The 20,763-nt window shown below is 33.9% G+C and overlaps 2 protein-coding genes across 5 annotated transcripts; one reads left to right on the forward strand and one right to left on the reverse strand.

Annotated features, from left to right (window-relative positions):
* Nucleotides 1-1,138: 1,138 nt before the first annotated feature.
* On the forward strand, nucleotides 1,139-12,346 carry LOC7455871 (vacuolar protein sorting-associated protein 53 A). Of its 2 annotated transcripts, none has more exons than XM_002322532.4 (25): nucleotides 1,139-1,352; nucleotides 1,441-1,536; nucleotides 1,633-1,727; nucleotides 1,973-2,029; nucleotides 2,127-2,277; nucleotides 2,882-2,952; nucleotides 3,530-3,654; nucleotides 4,607-4,767; nucleotides 4,886-5,027; nucleotides 5,160-5,223; nucleotides 5,653-5,835; nucleotides 5,930-5,971; nucleotides 6,376-6,480; nucleotides 6,567-6,626; nucleotides 7,527-7,604; nucleotides 8,178-8,285; nucleotides 8,381-8,446; nucleotides 9,355-9,432; nucleotides 9,514-9,647; nucleotides 9,731-9,824; nucleotides 10,078-10,155; nucleotides 10,720-10,782; nucleotides 11,015-11,083; nucleotides 11,172-11,267; nucleotides 11,744-12,346. In XM_002322532.4, exons 2-25 carry the CDS (start codon nucleotides 1,488-1,490, stop codon nucleotides 12,035-12,037), a joined length of 2,463 nt encoding a protein of 820 aa, XP_002322568.2. In that variant the 5' UTR covers nucleotides 1,139-1,352; nucleotides 1,441-1,487; the 3' UTR covers nucleotides 12,038-12,346. The 2 variants fall into 2 exon arrangements, with proteins under 2 accessions (XP_002322568.2, XP_024443602.1); XM_024587834.2 differs by having other exon boundaries at nucleotides 1,462-1,536.
* Nucleotides 12,347-13,415: 1,069 nt separating this feature from the next.
* On the reverse strand, nucleotides 13,416-18,218 carry LOC7455874 (DEAD-box ATP-dependent RNA helicase 53, mitochondrial). 3 transcript variants are annotated; one of them, XM_052448021.1, is made up of 9 exons: nucleotides 17,678-18,218; nucleotides 17,246-17,373; nucleotides 16,719-17,130; nucleotides 16,417-16,515; nucleotides 16,020-16,244; nucleotides 15,352-15,513; nucleotides 14,533-14,830; nucleotides 14,323-14,499; nucleotides 13,416-13,639 (listed from the first exon to the last, which is right to left on the reverse strand). In XM_052448021.1, exons 1-8 carry the CDS (start codon nucleotides 18,059-18,061, stop codon nucleotides 14,366-14,368), a joined length of 1,842 nt encoding a protein of 613 aa, XP_052303981.1. In that variant the 5' UTR covers nucleotides 18,062-18,218; the 3' UTR covers nucleotides 13,416-13,639; nucleotides 14,323-14,365. The 3 variants fall into 3 exon arrangements, with proteins under 3 accessions (XP_052303981.1, XP_002323192.2, XP_024443568.1); XM_002323156.4 differs by having other exon boundaries at nucleotides 14,323-14,830; nucleotides 17,678-18,217; XM_024587800.2 differs by lacking the exon at nucleotides 13,416-13,639 and adding an exon at nucleotides 13,865-14,229 and having other exon boundaries at nucleotides 14,323-14,830.
* Between the last annotated feature and the right edge of the window lie 2,545 nt (nucleotides 18,219-20,763).

Consider the following 20,763-nt stretch of genomic DNA (forward strand, 5'->3'; position numbering starts at 1 on the left):
TCCTTTTATAAGAAATTAAAATCAATAGATTTTTAATTGGGACTGAATTGCAAAAAAAAAAAAAAAAAACTTGAGAATCAAATTAAAAAAATTAAAAAATTAGTAATATTTGTCACGGGTTTACTTAGTGGCTGTTGTGTGTACGTTCTGAGGTTGTAATATTTAACAAAAACATGTAAAATGGATCAACATTTATCTATATATTTTACTTTGAATTCATGTATTAGTAATAGTAGATGTTTTATATCATGAAAACAAACAAAGATATATTTGAATATTTTCTCAACGTTCACTTAGAAAAATTCATGTTTATATTAAAAAAGTGATAAGAACATTTACTTCTCTAAATGTAAAAAATATCATAGAAATCAGGTTTAATTTAAAAACAATTTTATATTGCCATTTTTGAATAGAAAACTATATAATATGAACATAATTTATAGTGTTATGAAAACTGTTCTCAAACTTTAAGAAATAAACATATTCTATAAGTTTCTTATAAAAAAACGTGAAAACAAAGAATAAAATTGAAAAATAAAAATTATATATTATTAAATAGTGCCTAACCATGAAAACTCAACTAACCCAAACAGACTCAAATGATTTATTAACACTATGTAATAATAAAATAAAAATTAATTTGTCAATTATTCATTTAATTTACAGTTAATTTTTTAAAATATTTTTTATATGAAAATATAATAAAATAATATATTTTTATTTTTTAAAATTTATTTTTAATATTAACATATTAAAAAACACAAAAAACATTAATTTAAAATAAAAAAAATTAATTTTTTTTAAATATTTTTAAACATTATAAAACTTCTAAAAGTATCTGTACATCAGGTTCTATAGAGCTTTGAAGGGTGTTTAAAAGTATGGCTGAGATTGTTTTTCAAAGTGTTTTTTTGTTTGAAAACACATTAAAATAATATTTTTTATTTTTTAAAAATTATTTTTGATATAGCACATCAAAATAATTTAAAAATATAAAAAATTATTAATTAAAAAAATAAATTATTTTTTAATTAAAAAAACAAAAATAAATAAGTTCTAAAATTGACCAATGACAATGACCCTGACTTCATCATCTCAGCAATAGAGGAGAACTATCACAATAATGGTAATAATAAAAAAAAAGAAACCCGTGAAACGACAAGCCGAGAGGAGAACTACTTCATGAAAATGAAATGTTAAAATAAAAATAAAAATACTTAGTATATTTTTATTTTCCCTTTTGTCAAGAAAAATTGAACGTTGAACGGTTGAAGCAAAAACTGGAAGACAGACAGAGTCCAGTGGTCGAGAGGAAGAAGAAGATCATTCCTCCACAAGTCGTTTCTCTTCAGGTAAATCACCAACCACCACTCAGATCTCACAATCACTCTCAGAAATGTAGATCTATTAAGATTTTGGTAATCTAATTCTTCTTTTTAGGTGAATTTCGGCGACGTGAAGAAATCTGGCGTTTGATTTTGTCAAAGATGGACAAGTCAAGTGCACTGGAGTATATCAACCAGATGTTTCCTACAGGTTTTCTTTTGAAGTAATTCATGTGTTAAATTTAGTGGAAATGATGTTTATATTTCGGAGTATGATTTGTTGATTGATTCGTAAATTGATACGCAGAGGCGTCTTTATCTGGAGTTGAGCCGCTTATGCAAAAGATACATAGTGAGATTCGTCGCGTAGATGCTGGAATACTAGCCGCTGTTCGGCAACAGGTCGTGAATTGTGATCTTTTGTGCGTTTTAATTGTTGGTAGTTATGCATCTGCCTTGGCATTGTGAAGTCTTGAACTATTGCTGCGGCCGAGATTTTTGTTTATTTGTTTTTGGTACTAGATGAAGGAATATTATATGTAAATGTGTTATGCATTGAGGAAATAGAGAATTAGAGGTTAGAAATTAGAAAAACGCTTGTGTTTGTTTTTGATGGCTGCGGTTATGTGCATTTTGATGTGATTTAGAGCAATTCGAGAACAAAAGCGAAGGAAGATCTTGCTGCTGCTACACATGCTGTGGAGGTGAGTTGTGGGTTAAGTACAGTTTGTGTTTCATAAATGTGTTATTCTTGCTGGTAGACAGTTGTGAATGGTTTTTAAATTTTTCCTTGATGAGTAGGAACTCATGTACAAGATTCGGGAAATAAAATCCAAAGCTGAGCAGAGTGAGACAATGGTTCAGGAAATATGTCGTGACATCAAGAAGTTGGATTTTGCAAAGAAGCATATAACAACCACAATTACAGCTCTGCATCGTCTCACCATGTTAGGTTGGTCATGCCAATAAAAACCCATTGCTGTAATTGGAACTATTAGTATGCAATAACTGGTGATTTTTTTTATTGTTATTATTAACTACATCAAGCTTGTTGGAATAAGTCATTCAAATTGGATTGGTAGAGGTGTTGAGATGAGTTCTTGCAAGTTGATCAATATGATATTTTATTGCAAGGAAAAATTAAACTTGAAAAATAAAAAATAGCATTATATAGATCGGAAATATTGGTGGAACTTCTGATTGTGGTAAACTTTACCTTTCATGTATAAGTTGTTTTATTGAAACAGAATCAAATAAAACGTGAAAAAATCCCTGGAAAACTGGTATTTCGACCTCATGTGCAAATGCTTGTTTTCATCAAAACATGTTAATTTTTCATCATCTATATCCTAGCACATTGGTGCACCTTTCTGAGCATCACACCTTGTCCTACTTCCAAAAGTCCCATCCCTAGGGGAGATGCAGTATTGTGAAATGCAACACCTTTTTCACTCTAGAGAAAGCAAAAGTAAAATGTGATGAATCCTTTAATATTTTATTTGAACATTTAGTGCATAAATTGGTGGTATAACATATGTTTTTCGGTTCTATGGCAGTGTCTGCTGTTGAGCAGCTTCAAGTAATGGCTTCCAAACGGCAATATAAGGAGGCAGCTGCCCAGCTGGAGGTACCTAATCTGCTAGGGCATCATTTTATTTTTCTATTTTGGTGATTAAGAGGTGCTTTACTTTTTGTGTATCTAGTTGAACATTATCTCAATGATTTTCCTTTTCTTTTATTTCTGTGATTTCAGATAGAGACTAATGTATGTATTCCATTGCTTAAATGAGTTTTATTTTTTTTGGCTCAATGCTTTCCATTGGGGATGAACATGTGAATATCTTAGGACTTGTGCAAATGAGTGAACTGCTCCTTTGCAGTCATTTACTAACTTACTGGGACCACAACATTGAGACATAGGAGACTTGTGATTCTCATAAACTTCAGTATAAATGAATCGACATCCTTGAAATTTTTTTAGAAGGCCCATTGTTTACCCATTTGAATCTTCACCATGCAAACACCCTTGGAAACTGAAGCTTTTTGATTATCAATTTCATGTCTTATATCTGGTCTCTACTGTCTCAGTTGTATGATGGATTGTCTATGGATCTGAATGTATTTCAAATATTTTTGGAGCTCTTTGCTGTTACTCTTCTGATTTGCATTTTGTTTAAAACACACTGGTTCATGATGAATTCCAGGCAGTAAATCAATTATGCAGTCATTTTGAAGCCTATAGGGATATACCAAAGATCACAGAGCTCAGAGAGAAGTTCAAAAATATTAAGCAATTACTCAAGTCACATGTATTTTCTGATTTCTCAAGGTATGCTCTTCTGTTTCTTGATTGATGCACTTGTTTTTCACGATGAGAAATTGGAGATTTTTAGCAGGGATTACAAATTTAAGTAAACCACACAAACCTGATAGGACCTAACCTTTGCCTGCGAACAGGACAACCAATGCCTGGGTATGCTATTCAAAGATAATGATTTGAATGCCTATCCTCTGCTGTTGTGCTTGCCTTTTCTATCTGCATGCCTTGAACTTGAAGTATCTATGTTCAAGAATTTATTACAAACCAGTAGGATTTTGGACTCGAGATTAATACCTATTAGGTTTGTGATTTGATTTCTGGGTACACATAATGCACTTTAAAACCAGTTAAGTATGGTTTTAAACTATGCATGTGATTTGATATTTCTTTTGTGCATTATGTAAAAGTTGTAGATGATGTGCATCTTGATTTTAATCTGTAATTGTTTCCCCCGTGTTTGTAAAAGATATGTGAGCTGTTATAATATAATATTCAAAGCTGAGTTTCTCTTACACTAATTTGCTTTTATATTTTGTTCTGTTTTAATGTGCATATATTTTTGTTATTAATATACAATGAGTAATTTTCTTTTTGTAATTAAAATATATGGTGACTGTTTTCTGGCATTCAAGTTGGCTAACTGACCCACCCATCATGTTATATCCAATTGAAGAATAATATGCTTTTCAACTTTTTTTAACTGCTGTGGATGTTTAAAACTTTTGCACAGTTCATCTCATTTATAACCTAAATTTTGACTTAGAGCTCTCTAGAAGACAAAACCAATGAAAAAAAGTAAAATGAAAGAGAGCGAGCTGTTTCCAAAAGGCTGATAAATAGAAACAAGAGCAACTAATCATATTCATGTTTCAAGTACTTTTCCGTTGTCTATTCCTTCTACCTCTCTTGAGATACACACTATCTATGTTTATTTCTCTTTTTCTGTGTTATTTTATCTCAGCTTAGGTACTGGAAAAGAAACAGAGGAAGCTAATTTACTTCAGCATTTATCTGATGCATGCTTAGTTGTTGATGCTTTAGAGCCATCTGTGAGGGAAGAGTTGGTAAATAATTTTTGCAGCAGGGAGCTTACTTCCTACGAACAGATCTTTGAAGGAGCTGGTCTGTTGCTCTTATAATCCTTTTCTGTTGCACCATTTTATTATGTCCGTATCTTTTTTTAGTGCCATGCTTTTGTATATCCTTAATTTTGAAATTTCCATGTTCTCTATATGACCAGAACTAGCTAAGCTGGATAAAACCGAACGAAGATATGCGTGGATCAAACGTCGGATAAGAACAAATGAGGATACATGGAAGATCTTTCCTCCCTCATGGCATGTTCCTTACCGGCTCTGTATCCAATTCTGTAAGAAGACAAGGTGGGTCATTGTATTTTGGCATTAAACTTTTTTCGAGTATGAGTAACATTATCTTTCTGGAATAACAGCAGTGCTTTATTTGTAGGATAATAATGTAGATAACCATAAAGTTTGTTTTCAATGTGTTTACAGAAAGCAGCTTGAGGTTATACTTGATTATCTCAAAGAGAAGCCTGATGTTGGAACCTTGTTGATGGTAACCATTCTTTTGTTTATACATGTTGCTGATTTTTTCTTGAAACAAGTCACAGTATAGCAGTAGATATTGTATTGAGTGTTACTTTACTCTTCATTTTCCATGCCAAAGAAATTTCTTTCATAGTGATTTCTCTGGTATTGCTGATTTTTATTTTTCAGGCTCTGTTTTGAGTAATTTTATCTTTATTTTAAGCAATTTGTAGCAAGTTTTTACTTGAAATGCTATGCAGCTCCATCAAACTTTAATCCCTAAGAGACTGCGTCACCACACAAAACCTTCATTTTGCTCTATCTAATATCTTGGATAATTCCTTGGCAATGTTAATCATGTTTAATTTCTTTAGCATGTATTTTTTGTCAATTCTTTATTTCTTTATGACAGTTTGACCTCTCCTGATGTTATCTATACTCTGAAAATTGTCTAAAGGCACTACAAAGAACTCGAGAATTTGAGGACGAATTGGCTGAGAAATTTGGAGGAGGCACTCGAAGTAGAGAGATTGGAAATGAGATTGAAGAAATTGGTAAAGAAAATAATGGTCAAAATGTGTCAGATATTCGAAAGAAATATGAAAAAAAGTTTGCTGCAAACCAAGGGAGCGTGCCTGAAGTATGCATTGAATACTGCCTGATAAGTAATTAAAATGTTGTTAAAATGGGCTATCAAGTTAATTGTCTCCCCTTCTGGTGTTCTGTGCTTGCAGGAGAAGGATGGAAATAAAGATTTGTCAGTGCCAGGAGCTGGGGTAGATATTCTCCATATATGTTTCCATTACACATGGTTTAATAATTAAATATGCTTTATGATATGCATGGCTATTAATGCATATGCTGCATTGGACAAAAATTTGAAATTGATGGTGATTTCCAAGCCCATTAGGAACATCTTATTATGAAGTCTCTTAGTTGTTGAGCCAAAATAGATTGTAGATTGACTATTATTCAGGGCTACAAGAATGATAAAAAAGATCCTCTGCTTGGATGCATCATGAAATTTTAATTCAATAAATATCTCCCTTTCAGCTTTCTGATATTCGGATCTTAGGATATTCATGTGGTCTTTCTGATTCAATTTTGATATTGACATTTTTTTACCTTGCTACAGATTTTCTAAATTCTTGACAATTGTCTGTGCTCATTGATTTTGCAGTTTAACTTCCATGGAATCATATCATCTTGTTTTGAACCTCATTTGATAGTATATATCGAACTGGAACAGAAAACACTGATGGAGAATCTGGAAAAACTTGTTCAGGTTGTTTGGCTATATCACTTCTCTACATATGCATCTTGAAATGGCCTTGTGCTTATTTTTCAATGAACTGTAATTTCTTATCATAGGAGGAAACATGGGATATCGAGGAGGGTGGTCAGAATAATGTCTTAACAAGTAGCATGCAGGTAAGCAGCTGGACATAAATTGTATTTCTCATCATTACTGTAACCACAATGTATTACCAGTAGTTATATATAATTTACAGATACCTGGCAGATGATTCCATGGTAGTTAATATACCTTATTAGCATATTTTTTGCACTGCTAACTAAATATTACACCCTTTTAGTTGTTTTCTCTTTTAGAACAAGTTGACTTATTTTCCTGGTGCGAGTTTCCTGTAATCGTTAATTATTATGCATTTATTAGCATTCAATTTACTTCTCCAGATTGTGGAAGTGTAGATGGAAAACACATATATTAGGTTGCTAGTGAAGCATAACTGGTATAACAAGCATATACCTTATTATGCTAGTGTTATCTGCCTTGCATCAATCTCCAAAATTCTTCCCTTTCAGGCTGTAGTCATTTAAATGCTTCTTATACTGTTCATTTTGCATTACGAGTGAAGTCTCAATCAATTCTAGATAGAATTTCTTGTAATCTTAGTTTTTCTTAAATGTGCAATTGACTAGATGCCTTTTCTTAGTGGCAGTGTTTTTTCCCTTTCAATTTATTTTTTGATCGATTATAATAATTAATAGTGGAAGAATAATGTTAACGGGGCCAGGTTATCAGACAGCCAACTGAATTATTCTCTCAATTGCTTATTGTAGTCTCAATTGGAATGTTTTGTATGAACTGTCAGCATTTCTGCTTGCCATTTAGTGTTCGATCCATGCATTATGTGTTTACAGATCTGCAATTTGGATTGTATCTGGAAAGGCATGCTCTTGCCAAAGCAAGGTGCTGAAATGGCGATGAAATGGTTACCTTAACACTTGATCCTGCACCTATGCATGTCTGCTTAAGAATTTCACTGTAGCATTGTATTCCAATGACATGGAACCCTGTTGTGTTTTCAGTTGTTTCTTATAATCAAGAGGAGTTTAAAGAGGTGTAGTAATCTCACAAAGAACCAGACATTATTAAATTTGTTCAAGGTACCTCGTCTGAATCCATATCTTGGTTTTCATTTATTATTGTCAGTGTTACAGTTGTAATAATTAAATATCTTAAATATTTGAATATAGAAATGCATTTTGAATTTATGTGCACATGGGTGGTGACAGGATATTAAAGAGAATTTTTCTAATTTCATGTAACATATACATGTCATTTGGAAACTATCACGAAAAATCTCTTTTCTATCCCATCAATGTACCTTGGAAAGTTTATGATTTTAGGTTAGTTTCCTAAAGCTTTCATACTAAACAAGAAACAATAACAATTCTAATGATTAATTTCATTGGAAGCTGTGAAAGCAATTAAAAACAATTCAGACTTCAGTTGCTCAAATAGTTTCTCCTAGTCAGCAAGGCATTCCAAGAGGTTGGAACTTGTGTGGTTGCTATCGCAGAATAGGTGATTTCAAGTTTTAAACCATATCTTAATTGTAAAATGGATTCTACAGATTGTCTTGTGTTCAATTGACCTTGAAGCTGATGAGATGGCCTCTGTCATACGAGTATAGAAAATATTGGAGTTAGCTTATCCTATTTTCCTTCCATCATTAGGTATTTGAAAGAGTTCTCAAAGCATATGCAGCAAAGCTTAAAGCAAGACTACCTAAGGGTGGTATGGGGATTGTTGCAGCAGCCACGGGTATGGATGGACAAATAAAGGTATCAGCATACATATCAGAATTTCATAATTGCTTAAATCAGGTTATCTTTTACATAAACTATTTGTGTTTTGCTTATAATTTCACTTTGGACAGACATCTGACAGAGATGAAAGGGTGATTTGTTTCATTGTCAATTCAGCTGAATACTGCCAAATAACGGTCAGTCAGTTTCTCTGTTTGTTATTTTTCTCTGCAATTGTTTTGTATTGCATGTCTGTCTATCTTCCCATGTCATTTGTTGGCAGAAGTATATGTAAAGGACAAAAAAATTGAATCTCCAGAAAAACCCCAACAATAATTCATTATCTAAGGTGTTTTTGTTTTTCCCATTTTCTTTAACTAGTTAGAGCAAAGCCACCTACACAAGAAAAATAAGTTCCAAGGTTGCAATAAATCATGAACCAACATTTACAACTCTATATCTGAAGCCCCATTAGTTATATGATGAGATTCAGTAGATTTGCAATGCATGACCTTTTGAATAGGAATTAAAAAAGAAACAGTAAATGGAAGTGGACAAAGGAGTTTTCTCAACTGGTCATACCAAAGCGTGGTCCATGAACAATAGTCAACTGATCTGACTAGAGGCATTTCAATTGTTGACTTTGAGTTTGAAAAGTATAATAATCAAAATGGATACTGATGGTATTAGTTTCCTGAAATTAAAACCATGTTTTGTATCAAAATCAGTAACAAGAATTTGGCCTTTATAGCTGACCTAATTGTAAGTTTCAGGAAAAGATGTTTCAGCGGTTATGATTCGAGTGGCTCGTCATAATTGAAGTGTCAGTTGCCTATGTGCTATTGTACATTTACCAAGCTTCATCACTGTGTTTTTCTGATGCACCAAACTGCAATATTGGGTGTTCAGTCATGCTTTCCAATACAGGCAGCATGTAAATGCTATTAATGAAGCCTATTCTCAAAAACATTTAAGTTTGTTTGATGCTTGCTTCTTCTGATTGGAAGTGGTGGACGTACCATCAGCATCAAGTTGGCTATTCATTTGTCCTTGCTACAGGTGATACTTTGAAGTCTTCATAATCTTGCTTTAATTTTCTTGACAGTCCGGTGAACTGGCTGAAAGTGTATCCAAAATAATCGATCATCAATTAGCTACTGGAGTGGATATATCAGCAGTTGAGGTACTACCCATCCATCAATAGATTCTGTCATAGAAATTCTGCTTTTCATATATATAGCACGGGAGTCTTTCGATTGTGCAGGAAGAATTTTCAGGGCTTATTACAGAGGCATTAATGACCCTAGTACATGGCCTGGAAACTAAATTTGATGCTGAAATGGCTGCAATGACACGTGTTCCATGGGCAACACTTGAAAGTGTTGGCGACCAATCAGAGTAATCTGCATTGTTTAAAATTCTAATCTTGAATACTTGTGTTGGATACAAATTCCATAAATAACAGAACTATCTTTCTGCAGGTATGTGAATGGCATAAATATGATCCTCTCAAGCAGCATTCCAGCACTAGGAAGACTTCTTTCACCGATACATTTCCAGTACTTCTTGGACAAGGTGATTGGAGTGGGAGAGTTCATGATGATTATATTGCTATCTTGGTCTTAGAAACCTAGTGCATTATTTACTGTAGATCATTATTTGCTTTCTTTTTCCCATTTATGGCACGTTATGTTTTTAATCTAACTTAATGTCACATTCAGCATCATTTATTGAGGGTGATGCCACCCTTTGCTTTGGTTATCCCATGAACTTGCATGGTTAATACATCTCTTCCACACAAAGTGATCATTTTGAAATTTTTGTGCAGCTTGCATCATCCCTTGGCCCACGCTTCTTTGCCAACATTTTCAAATGCAAGCAAATATCAGAAACTGGAGCCCAACAAGTAAGGACTATTTTGATTGTTTCTTTTTTCTCTTCCATGATTTAGCTTGTTGGCTTCAATGACTAAAATTCAAGGATTGGTAATTCATGCATCTAGCCAATAACACAGCTGTTAGTTACATTATGTGATGCAAGGTTTTCTTTGTTTTGGCATTTGGGTTGCATCCCATGCACCAACTGAAATTTACTTCTGTCTTGAATATTTTTTTCTTCTATGAAATTCAAATTTCTTAGTCTATGCATTAGTGCATGCAAACTAGTTGACAATTTAAGCTTGTAATTTGTATAAAAGATTTGCATGGTGTTTGTTAAGCTGGAGCACCTAGTCTGCTATTTATTGATTTAGCTGTCTATTTTTCCTTTTTAAATCTATGTTGTAGTCTATCTTATCAGAAAACTTCTATACAATCAGATGAGTGAGATTGGATTTTTTTTTTAATGGCTTATTGCCTTTGAAAAGATTATACAAGTAAGAAAATAACGGCTTAAAAAAAAAATCCTTGGGACCATGTCATTTATTGTTTAATGTAATTCAGATATTACAAATGGCATGATGCAATTGCAGATGCTTCTAGATACCCAAGCTGTCAAGACAATTCTTCTGGAGGTTCCTTCCCTTGGTCGACAGGTGAGTTAGCTCTCCCATATAAACATTTGTACATTACGCATGGTCAAAGAGCAGTGGTAGAATTTAAGAATTTGGATACTGTTTGGATTGAAGCCTTCCAGCTTTGAAAGGTGCTATACTTCAGTAACCATAGCTCTTATCGAGCCTTATTGCCCAGATCTACAGAATATGATTTTATGGGCCTTGTTGCCCAAACTAAACTGTTTTTCTCTGTTTTATTTTGTTGAAACAGACATCAAGTGCCGCTAGCTATTCAAAGTTTGTGAGCCGTGAGATGAGTAAAGCTGAAGCACTTTTGAAGGTTTGTAATGAACTTTATGATGGTTTTTACTTTACAGCTCATTTGCAGTTTTTTTTTTTTCTAATACGAAGTAATTTTCATTTTACAGGTTATACTCTCCCCAGTTGATTCTGTGGCAGATACATATAGGGCACTGCTACCAGAGGGAACACCAATGGAGTTTCAGCGAATTCTGGAGCTAAAGGTTACTTGTTCTCTCGCTCTTTTCTTTCATTTCCTTTTTTCCCCCTTAGGAAGAGACTAATGCAATTTGATTCCGCATAGAGGCCAAAAGGTATTAACCTCGCGTGGATTTGGTTCAACTTTTTTTTCATTTGGTTTTTACATCTCTAGGAAGTAAAACTGCGTGATTTTATGTGCGTGCTTAATTAGGAACACAAGTTTTATTCCCACTTAAAAATGAGAAAGGAATGCATATTTGGTTCCACAATCATGGATATACTTTTACCTGTCAAACTTCGGTATATGGCAATTCCTGCTTTCTAGTTGTGTGGTACCGCAATTTCTATAAAAATCAACAGGTTGAAATTCTGTGTTTGCTCCAACAACTTTCAAGTTTCTGAACACCTCAGTAGTTAAACCTTTTCAAGCAAGTCTGCCATTTTTTTAAAATCAAATTTCTTTGTTCTGACGCACTCTTCATCATGATTGGTTGATCAGGGTCTTAAAAAAGCAGATCAGCAGACTATACTTGACGACTTCAACAAGCACAGCCCTGCAATTACTCAACCTTCAATTGCACCATCTGTCGCACCAGCTGCCCCCCTTGTTCCTGCAACTCCTGCAATTGCCAACTCAACAGCTGGATTTAGTGCTTCCCGAGAAGATGTACTTACTAGAGCTGCTGCACTTGGACGCGGTGCAGCCACAACCGGTTTCAAACGGTTCCTTGCTCTAACTGAAGCAGCAAAAGACCGGAAGGATGGCCCGTTTAGGAAACTCTTCAATGCATGAAATTCACACAATATTGTACATGTACATGAGGCACTTGTTCATCTTTCGTTTTTCTGTAAGTTCATAGGTTTCATCACTTTTTGGTCACATAATGATGTCAACAACTACCTATAAATTTTGTGTACGAGAAAAGAGTCGGTTCTTCAGAAAATCCCCCTCCATATGCCCCTTTCGGCTACAAGAGTATAAGGTAAAAGTTGAAGCCAGGCCATATTTTGCTTTTGCATGAATGCTGGTTTACTTGCAGTATGTTTGTAAGCTTCTGAATTGAAATTTGTAGGTTTTAATAAAATTTCTTTTTTAGAATTATTTTGAGAGTCAATAATTGAATTTCAAATAGAATTTAATTTTTAAAAACGATACAAAAGTAAATTAGAGATCAATTTAATATTAAAATTAGCTTTTGTAAAATAGTTCTCTTTTTTTGTCTTTCAAAAAAAGATGATGAAATTAATATAAAAAAATGAATTGATTTGAATTCTATTTATTTTAAATATATAAATTTATTTATCAACTGTATTCAAATTGAGTTAATTATTCAATAATTAAATTATAGTAAGGAATTTGAATTGGTTTCAAATAACCCGTTGCTCATCTCCTAATTATTCTGTCATCTCTCAGGAGGGAAACCACGCAAGCTGCCTGTCTAGGTATCGGCCTTTTATTACAAGATCTCTATGTTTATTTTTTATATTGACAAGCAGGGATCAGCCGGAGCCACCACCGGTGGTCCTTCCATAGCTTGAAACTAGCAGTGTTCGTCACAGTATTAGATTGGCTTTTAGGTCCACGAGGGTTCTTGATTTAACGAGATCCGAAACGTTGTTTTTCTCTTATTTAAACAAGAGAGATGAATAAAATAATTTAATCAAATACTTATCAATTGGACCCAGAATGCACCGGGTCTTAAGATCCAAAATTTGGTAAACACTTCTATTTTACCGGATCCAAGACCCGCCAAAAGTAGCCTGAACGAATTTTATGATTATAATTGTAAGTGTTAAAAAAAACATTATAAGAAAATGCAAGGGTAATTTTATTTTATTTTTTAAAAAATGTATATTTTTGATAATTTTTAAATAAATTAACGATATTTCACCTTTCCTGACTCGAAACATTTACCAAACCAAACGTAATATATATAATAGATAAAAGGAGATCAACAAAACGAACAGCGATTGTGCATTTTTCAAAATATCATAAAATATTTTACAAATAAACATTTTTTGAATGGAAAGAAATTCCTGGAAAACAGATTAATAAAGTTGACAGTAGGATTATCGGCAACTGTTAATATTAGTTCAAGTGGTTCTCAGGAAAAAAAAATGGCGAGGCAGAGAAACAGCTGGGAAAATTTCCTAAACTAGAAAGCTAGATAAAATATAAAAGCTCTTCTCTAATTATATGAATGACAGTCACCTTGTTTTTCACTTCATAATATAAACAGCAAACCATTTGCTTTTTTAAATTAAAAATAGCTAAACCTATTAGCAACCATTCCTCTCACCAACTGAAGCCCAGAGAGCCACACGCAGCCCTTCTTCTGCACACAACTGTATCCTGATCTCCATTTTCTTTCGTATGCAATTCTTGCCTCTTCATCTGTGATGCAAGCCATTAGATGTTATAGAATACAAATCTTTCGAGTGCAAGCAATTGACAAGGTGATCTCTTAGGTAGTGTTTGATTAGAGACAGGAACATGTCTTCCTATGACTTTTGTTTTGAAAAGACGTAATTCACTTCAAAAATATTTTGGAAACGGTTTATTTCGTCTCTATCTCCGTCCCTTTAATCAAACACATTTCTATCACGTAACCACAAGTAATTAGGACAAAAGGAGACGGGGGCTGCAAATGATCATCCCCATAAAAATTCAAATGATCAAATGGAGAGGCAGAGATCACCACCACAGTGCAAATAGGTGGTATGGGATTCCCAGCTAAGGGTTTTACTAGTTGAAGGGAAATGCTCCAAGTCCTCTTACCTCAAATGTTTTTTGCACTACAGATGTGCAAAGCCATTAATTTGATAGTTCTACTATAGGTATTAAGAGCTACTTTAGGTATTAAGAGCTCAGTACAAGATTGTCCTACGGAGTACTTTAGTAGTCGACTGAAGAAAGACACAAAATCAGCAGGTGTTCAACTAATAGATAAATGGCACATCTTCTGGACTCCTTGGGGATTGCATCTATTAGAAAATTCACACATGGAACTACTCAAGTTAAAATATTATGTTACCAAGGGAGCAGTGAGAAGAGTTTGGTAGGAGCAAGTGTTATACCATTTCATGAAGTCAGAATTGTATTCTCTTGCTGTTCATGCCATCACTTCCTGGAGTCTCCAAAGCCCGCAGATTGTCTAAAATGATAATCATTCTGTGATCTATTGGTTAGGCCTGAATTGTTGCCAAAACTGCTAGAACGGCCTGAACCAGAGTCCCCAAAACTGCTAGAACGGCCTGAACCGAAGTCACCAAAACTGCTAGAACGGCCTGAACCGAAGTCCCCAAAATTACTGGAGCGGTCTGTTCTTGGCTCGCCAAAGTTACTAGAGCGGCCAAAATTCCCTGATTGGTTTCTGTTATAGCCATTGCGACTTGATCCTGAAAATTGACCATCAGAGCGGCCAAAACCAGAATTCCTAAAGCCTTGCCCAGATCCATAATTCCCCTGACCACCATATCGACCACCATCACCAAATCCTCTTGGACTTCCAAATGAGTTAAATCGTCCACGACCCATGTCATTGTACATGTCTATGCTTTCACCATCAACAGCGATCTTAGGGAGCTGAAAAACACCACAATCAGGACACCATTTTTGATTGAGGTCAATCAAAAATAGAACACACATACTGAACACACATGTGGAACCTCGTAAAAACCAGAACATGCACATTGCAAAGGACTCCCACACCACATACATGGAAGCAGCTCCATCAAAGTTGTGCATCAACTTGTATTGAACAAAAATTGAAAAAATAAAAAGGATGTTCTCAAAAGAATTATAATCTCTCAAGTAATATGGCATGGATCCTTGTGGAATGGAGGTCAGTACACTACTAATGTGGCAATCAGCATATACTTACTTCCAGGTTATGTATATTTACTCAATTAGCTGGAACTGGGCATGAATCACATAAAAAAGCCTGTCATGATCTGTACATTGCATGAGTCTGATTCTAAAAATGCTGGTGTAAACTATATGCATGTCATTTTCTGAAAATTCACAATTGAAACTTGGTGACCTGGCATTTTACACATCCAAAACAATTGAAACATAAAGGTGGGTTAAAGGTGATTGATGGTTACCTCTAAAAATTTGCACCCTGTGTCACGTTCAATTATCCGGACTTGCCTGCTCTCATCTTGAGTATAAATAAGAATTGCAGTTCCTTTCTTCCCAGCACGACCGGTACGGCCAGATCGATGAACAAAAGTCTCTGAACATCTCGGAAGTGCATAATGTATTATCTGAGCAAGCAGTGGATGGGAATGCAAATGAGAACATAAGAATGGAATGGCAGGCCAAGGAATGAAAACTTGCTAAATAGCTATTTGAGTTGCTTACAATTGGTTTCAAAATATAGTTCACACATGGAAGATTTCGAAGAATATGATCTTCTGTGTTTGTGATGGATGATGGTTTGAGAAATTTGGGGATTTGGAAGCAAGAATTTAAGATATGAAGCCTTAGGGTCTCATAGTTTTGAAAGAACATGAACCAAATTAAGTTAGAAGATCAGAGAAAAAAGCTTTCAATACATGGAATTGTGAGATCTAATTGCAGATGCTATAGTAAGCCACTTAAGACAGAAGTACTAGCCTGTACTATTGCAATGACGGATTGAGTTATAGCAACAGAAGGACAGAATTTGGAGCTACATGTTGCATAACATTAAAGCTAAAGCTCTCCTCTACAATCAACTAATTATTTGTACCACAACTACAACAGTAAGATGTGAAATAATATAGCTCACCAGATCAACATTAGGGACATCAAGACCACGTGCCGCAACATCAGTGGCAACTAAAATATTGAAATGCCCCTCTCGGAAGCCTGAAAGTGTCCTTTCTCTCACACTCTGTGAAATATCACCATGCAAAGCCTCACATTTATAGGTTTTTGCCATGGCATATGCTAATCGATCAGCATCACGCTTTGTTTCAGTGAAAACAATGCACTTTCCTCCTTTAGCATGTTCCTAAGAAAATACATATCCGAAGTTGAGAGAGCAAAATTGTTGATAGGGTGAAAGTGAAAGGAACAATCATTATTAAGTTTCTCCATCATGTGCAGTTCGCATGATAGAAGCTCACTAAGAGGTTAAGGAAAAATAAAAAAAACGACAACCAATAGGAGCTCATGAGACATACTGTAATCAGAGGACCAAGAATCGATGCTTTTGCATACAAGTCTGAGGCAATTGAATAGAGGGTAATTCCTTCAGCCAGCTTTTTATCAGAATCTCCGACCTAAAATACATTTTATTAGTTAGAAACTGCAAGCAGTAATGAAAAAAAGTCGCACAAACACATCAACAACAGAAACTACTCAACCATGCAGATAAAAATAAAGGCCCAGGCTTTACAGAAACCCGGTCAACACTAATATCACATAAGAAATTATGGTGCCCACATAGATCTATTCAACTCTCCATGCAAATCCCCATACTTACAAGATCAATAGTCAGAGGATCTTTTAGATACTTCCTAACAAGTTCTCTGATCCAACTTGGCATTGTAGCAGAGAAGCACATACTATGGCGTTTCTGAGGTACACTCGACAAGATTGTCTCAATATCATCAACAAATCCCACACCAAGCATCTGATCAGCTTCATCAAGAACAACATGCTGAACTTCTGACAAAACCAGCGAGCCCCTCTTCATCAGATCAATAATACGACCAGGTGTGCCAACAACAACATCAACACCATATTCAAGATCCCTCATTTGTTGTGAAATAGGAGTACCCCCATATAAACAAGTGATATCCAAACTAGGTGCAGCCTCACGAAACTCCTTCTCTACTTGTCTTGCAAGTTCTCTTGTTGGAGCCATAACTATTCCCAATGGGTACCTCCCTCTCCTAAACAAACCCAACGCAAACCAGCCAAGTAAAAAACCCAAAAAAAAAAGGAAATCAAATTCAATCAAAATAAAATCCACCTGTGGCAGTAAATTAACACAATAAATGAACAAACCCGTGTTGCGCATTGAATTGCAAAATTTTATCAAGTATAGGAATTCCAAAAGCAAGTGTTTTTCCTGTTCCAGTTCGAGCTCGACCAAACATGTCCTTCCCTTGCATAGCCGGTTCAAGCACAGCTCTCTACATTTAAAAAAAAAAACAGAAAACAGAAAAAAAAAAATCAAACTTCTTTCATTCAATTATTAGCTAAAAAAATTCATTGAAATAATATAATTACCAACAAAGTATCAAACTTTAATTAAAATACAAAAAAAACTTTAATGTAATTGTTCACAAAAAAAAAATTATAAGAAATAAATTTCCCAGTAAATATAAAAATCGCAAAGTTAATCAAATTTTCATTTAATCACAACAAAAAACCAAAACTTTAATTAATATTAAAAAAACCCAAATTTTCATTTTCTTAAAGAAATGATAAAATTACCTGAATGGGAAATAATTTCGTGATCCCTTTTTTAGCTAAAGCGCCGACAATCTCTTGAGAAATCCCTAATCTTGAAATTTCAAGCCCCTCTTCATTCCCTTTCCCTTCATCATAGCCATAATCAGGTACAGCGTTAAAAGTTTCAGTCACTGAACTCGCCTTAAAATCCAACGGCCCAGATTTGACATGAAAGTCTCTAGCTTTGATTAGAGAAGCAAGAAAAGAAGAAAAGGGTCTAATCTCACCGGAGAGAGACCCGTTTCTGAGAGGAATTGGTGACGCTGTGGTCGATAATTGGTGATGTAGAAGGGTTACGGGGGCTAAAGCCCGATTTGGGGCTAGTAAAGAAGAAGAAGATGTTCTTCTTAGAACTGTTGATAGCATTTTTAGGGTTTTGGAAATTTGAGTGAGAAACCCTAAATCTGATTCGGGGATTTCTTAGGGTTTAAGAGGAACGAAGAGTGGCGGAGACTGGGGAGAGGGGTTTGCCAAGGTTTTACGAGGGAGTGAAGCGATAGGGAAGATATTTATGATGGTTTGATCATGTGGTTTTCAGAGGGTTTAAGAGTTGGTGCAATATCATTTGGGTTTTTGACACGTGGACAAAGTTCTAGTGGGGCCGATTTTAATTGCCTTGAAAAAGAATGAATTGAGCGGAGGGGAAGAGATTAAAATTTAAAAATATTATAAATAAAGGGGAAAAGTGGGTGAATTTTAGGATTATTTTGTGCAAGTTTTTTTTTTTACAAAAATTCCCAATTAATAAATGGAGGGATAGAGATTAAAAATGTTGCAAATAAAGGGAAAAAGGGTGAAGTTTAGGATTATTTTGTTCAAGTTTTTTTACAAAAATTATTATTTTATATTTTTCTATTTATAGAATATTTACAGATTGATTGATGATGAGTTGATTATATTTTTTTTTTTATTGCAAGTCAATCTACTAATATTGTTGAAGATTTTATAACCTTACAAACATTACTTACAATCCATTAATAATTAAATACTCAAAATATTGGTGTGTTCACAAAGTAATATGAATAACATGCACATATATATATATATATACACACACACACACTACAATAAATAACTTTTGAGATTGAATGGGTTGATATTGATATCATAGTTAAATTCTTCAATAATATTAATCTTTTTTTTAATATACGATTCAAATCTCTCAAGAAATTATTTATTTTTGTGTTTAAAACTTTATTTTGATGTGTTTGGCTCATAGTTTTTAAACCCGGTCTAGTAGCCAGCCCGGTCCAAGGCTCGGGTTCCGGGTTTTGACAGGGTCACCAGGTCGCCCAGGTCAATCCCTATTTTAAAAAAAAATCAAAATGACGTCCTTTTAATAAAAAAAACTAAAGTCAACGGGTTGTAATCGGGTTTTGCCGGGTCATGACCTTTCCTGTTGTTTCTTCAATCCGGTCCAGTTCCAGCCCCGGGTCGGCTGGGTGCCGAGTCGACCCGCCGGGTCAGGTTTCAAAACTATGGTTTGACTTGAAAGAATATTAAATTGATGATTTTTTAGTGTTTTTTAATAATGTTGATATATTAATATTTAAAATAAAAAAATATTTTAATATATTTTAAAATAAAAATCACTTCTACACAAGATTTCACATTTTAATACCAACTCCACTCTCAAAGTTTAAATTAGACAATGACTAGTTTCGATATTGCTCGGCCTCAAACATAGCCTATATGAATAAAAGAGAGGCCCTATACCACAAAAGAAAAGGAAAAAGGAATGCTCAACCCTCCATTTTGTCTCACTTGAATTTCTGGGAGGTTTAGCTGCTAAACCTAATCCAATGGACTGACTCTCAATATTAAGATTTTCATAGTTGAATCAAATAAAATATTAATATCACTAAATTTATTTCAATTCGATTATATTTTAATAACAATTTAAGATAATTCAATAAAATTCAATTCAAATTTAATCGGGTTAGAATTAATAAAATAAAATAAAATGTTATTGTTTTTTTAAAAATTAATATAATAAATTGAAAGTCGAACAAATAACCTCTCATCCCAACTTATTTTTTAAGTTAAATTTTAAATTGGATCTAATAAGATTTCATAAATAATGTTTTTAATATATAAATATTGTTTGAGGCTATTTAAAAAAAAAAGGTTCTATTTTATAAAATCTTGAATTTAAAAGATAGTATTTCACAAATAAAATGTTAATTGTTTTAGTTAAGATAGTGTTGTTTTGTGTTTTTCACTACCAAATCTTTTTTTTTATTATCTAAAGCAGTTTAAAACCCAAACTGGACGAACTTTGAGTCACAAATTTTATTTATGGGTTAATTTGTTGGACGGAACAGATTTAATAACTACAAGGACCACTTGTCATGGAGACTTGAACAACGTTAGAAGAATTTTTTATTTTTTTTTTATTTATACACTAAAACACGTGTAATTTTAACTGCATTTATTATTGTGTAAAATTTTATTTATTTTTTCAGTTTGGTTTTAATAGCTAGATCTAATTGCCTTGAGTTTGGTGGTTATACCAAATCCAAACATTATCACCTCGCTCACCATACCTAACTATCTTGGGTTTCGCATGACCACCAAATCTAAAGCTATTGGATCAGGTATAGCCACCAGACCCAATGGTAGACACAATCCTTGGTTTTGACATGATTGCTATCAGAGTTATCAGATCCGCCCCAGCCTGGTAGGTCAACCCAGGACCTGAGTAACCCAAGACTTTAGGCGGGTTTGTTTCATTCAAAATCTGGATCTGCAATTGGTCCGGAAAAAACAGGTCGACCCGTCGGGTTAACTAGGAACTCAAGTGACACTTCAAAACTAGGTAAAGACTCGTTTTTTTTCAAATGTGTTTTTCTCCTAGTGATTTTTTTCAAATGTAGGATTTGAAACCCTTTAGTATATATACTTTATATTCACAATAGAAAAAGTTGTGTGTTTTTTAATGCGAGATTAAAAAACCTTTTTGATTTAAATACTTTAACTTAAAAAATAAGATAGTATCTTTTCAACGTAAGATAAAAAATATTTTGAAATAATCTTTTAAACTTAATTATTTACAACATGTATAGCAC

This window comes from Populus trichocarpa, chromosome 16 (genome assembly GCF_000002775.5).
Source record: "Populus trichocarpa isolate Nisqually-1 chromosome 16, P.trichocarpa_v4.1, whole genome shotgun sequence".
Lineage (NCBI taxonomy): Eukaryota > Viridiplantae > Streptophyta > Magnoliopsida > Malpighiales > Salicaceae > Populus > Populus trichocarpa.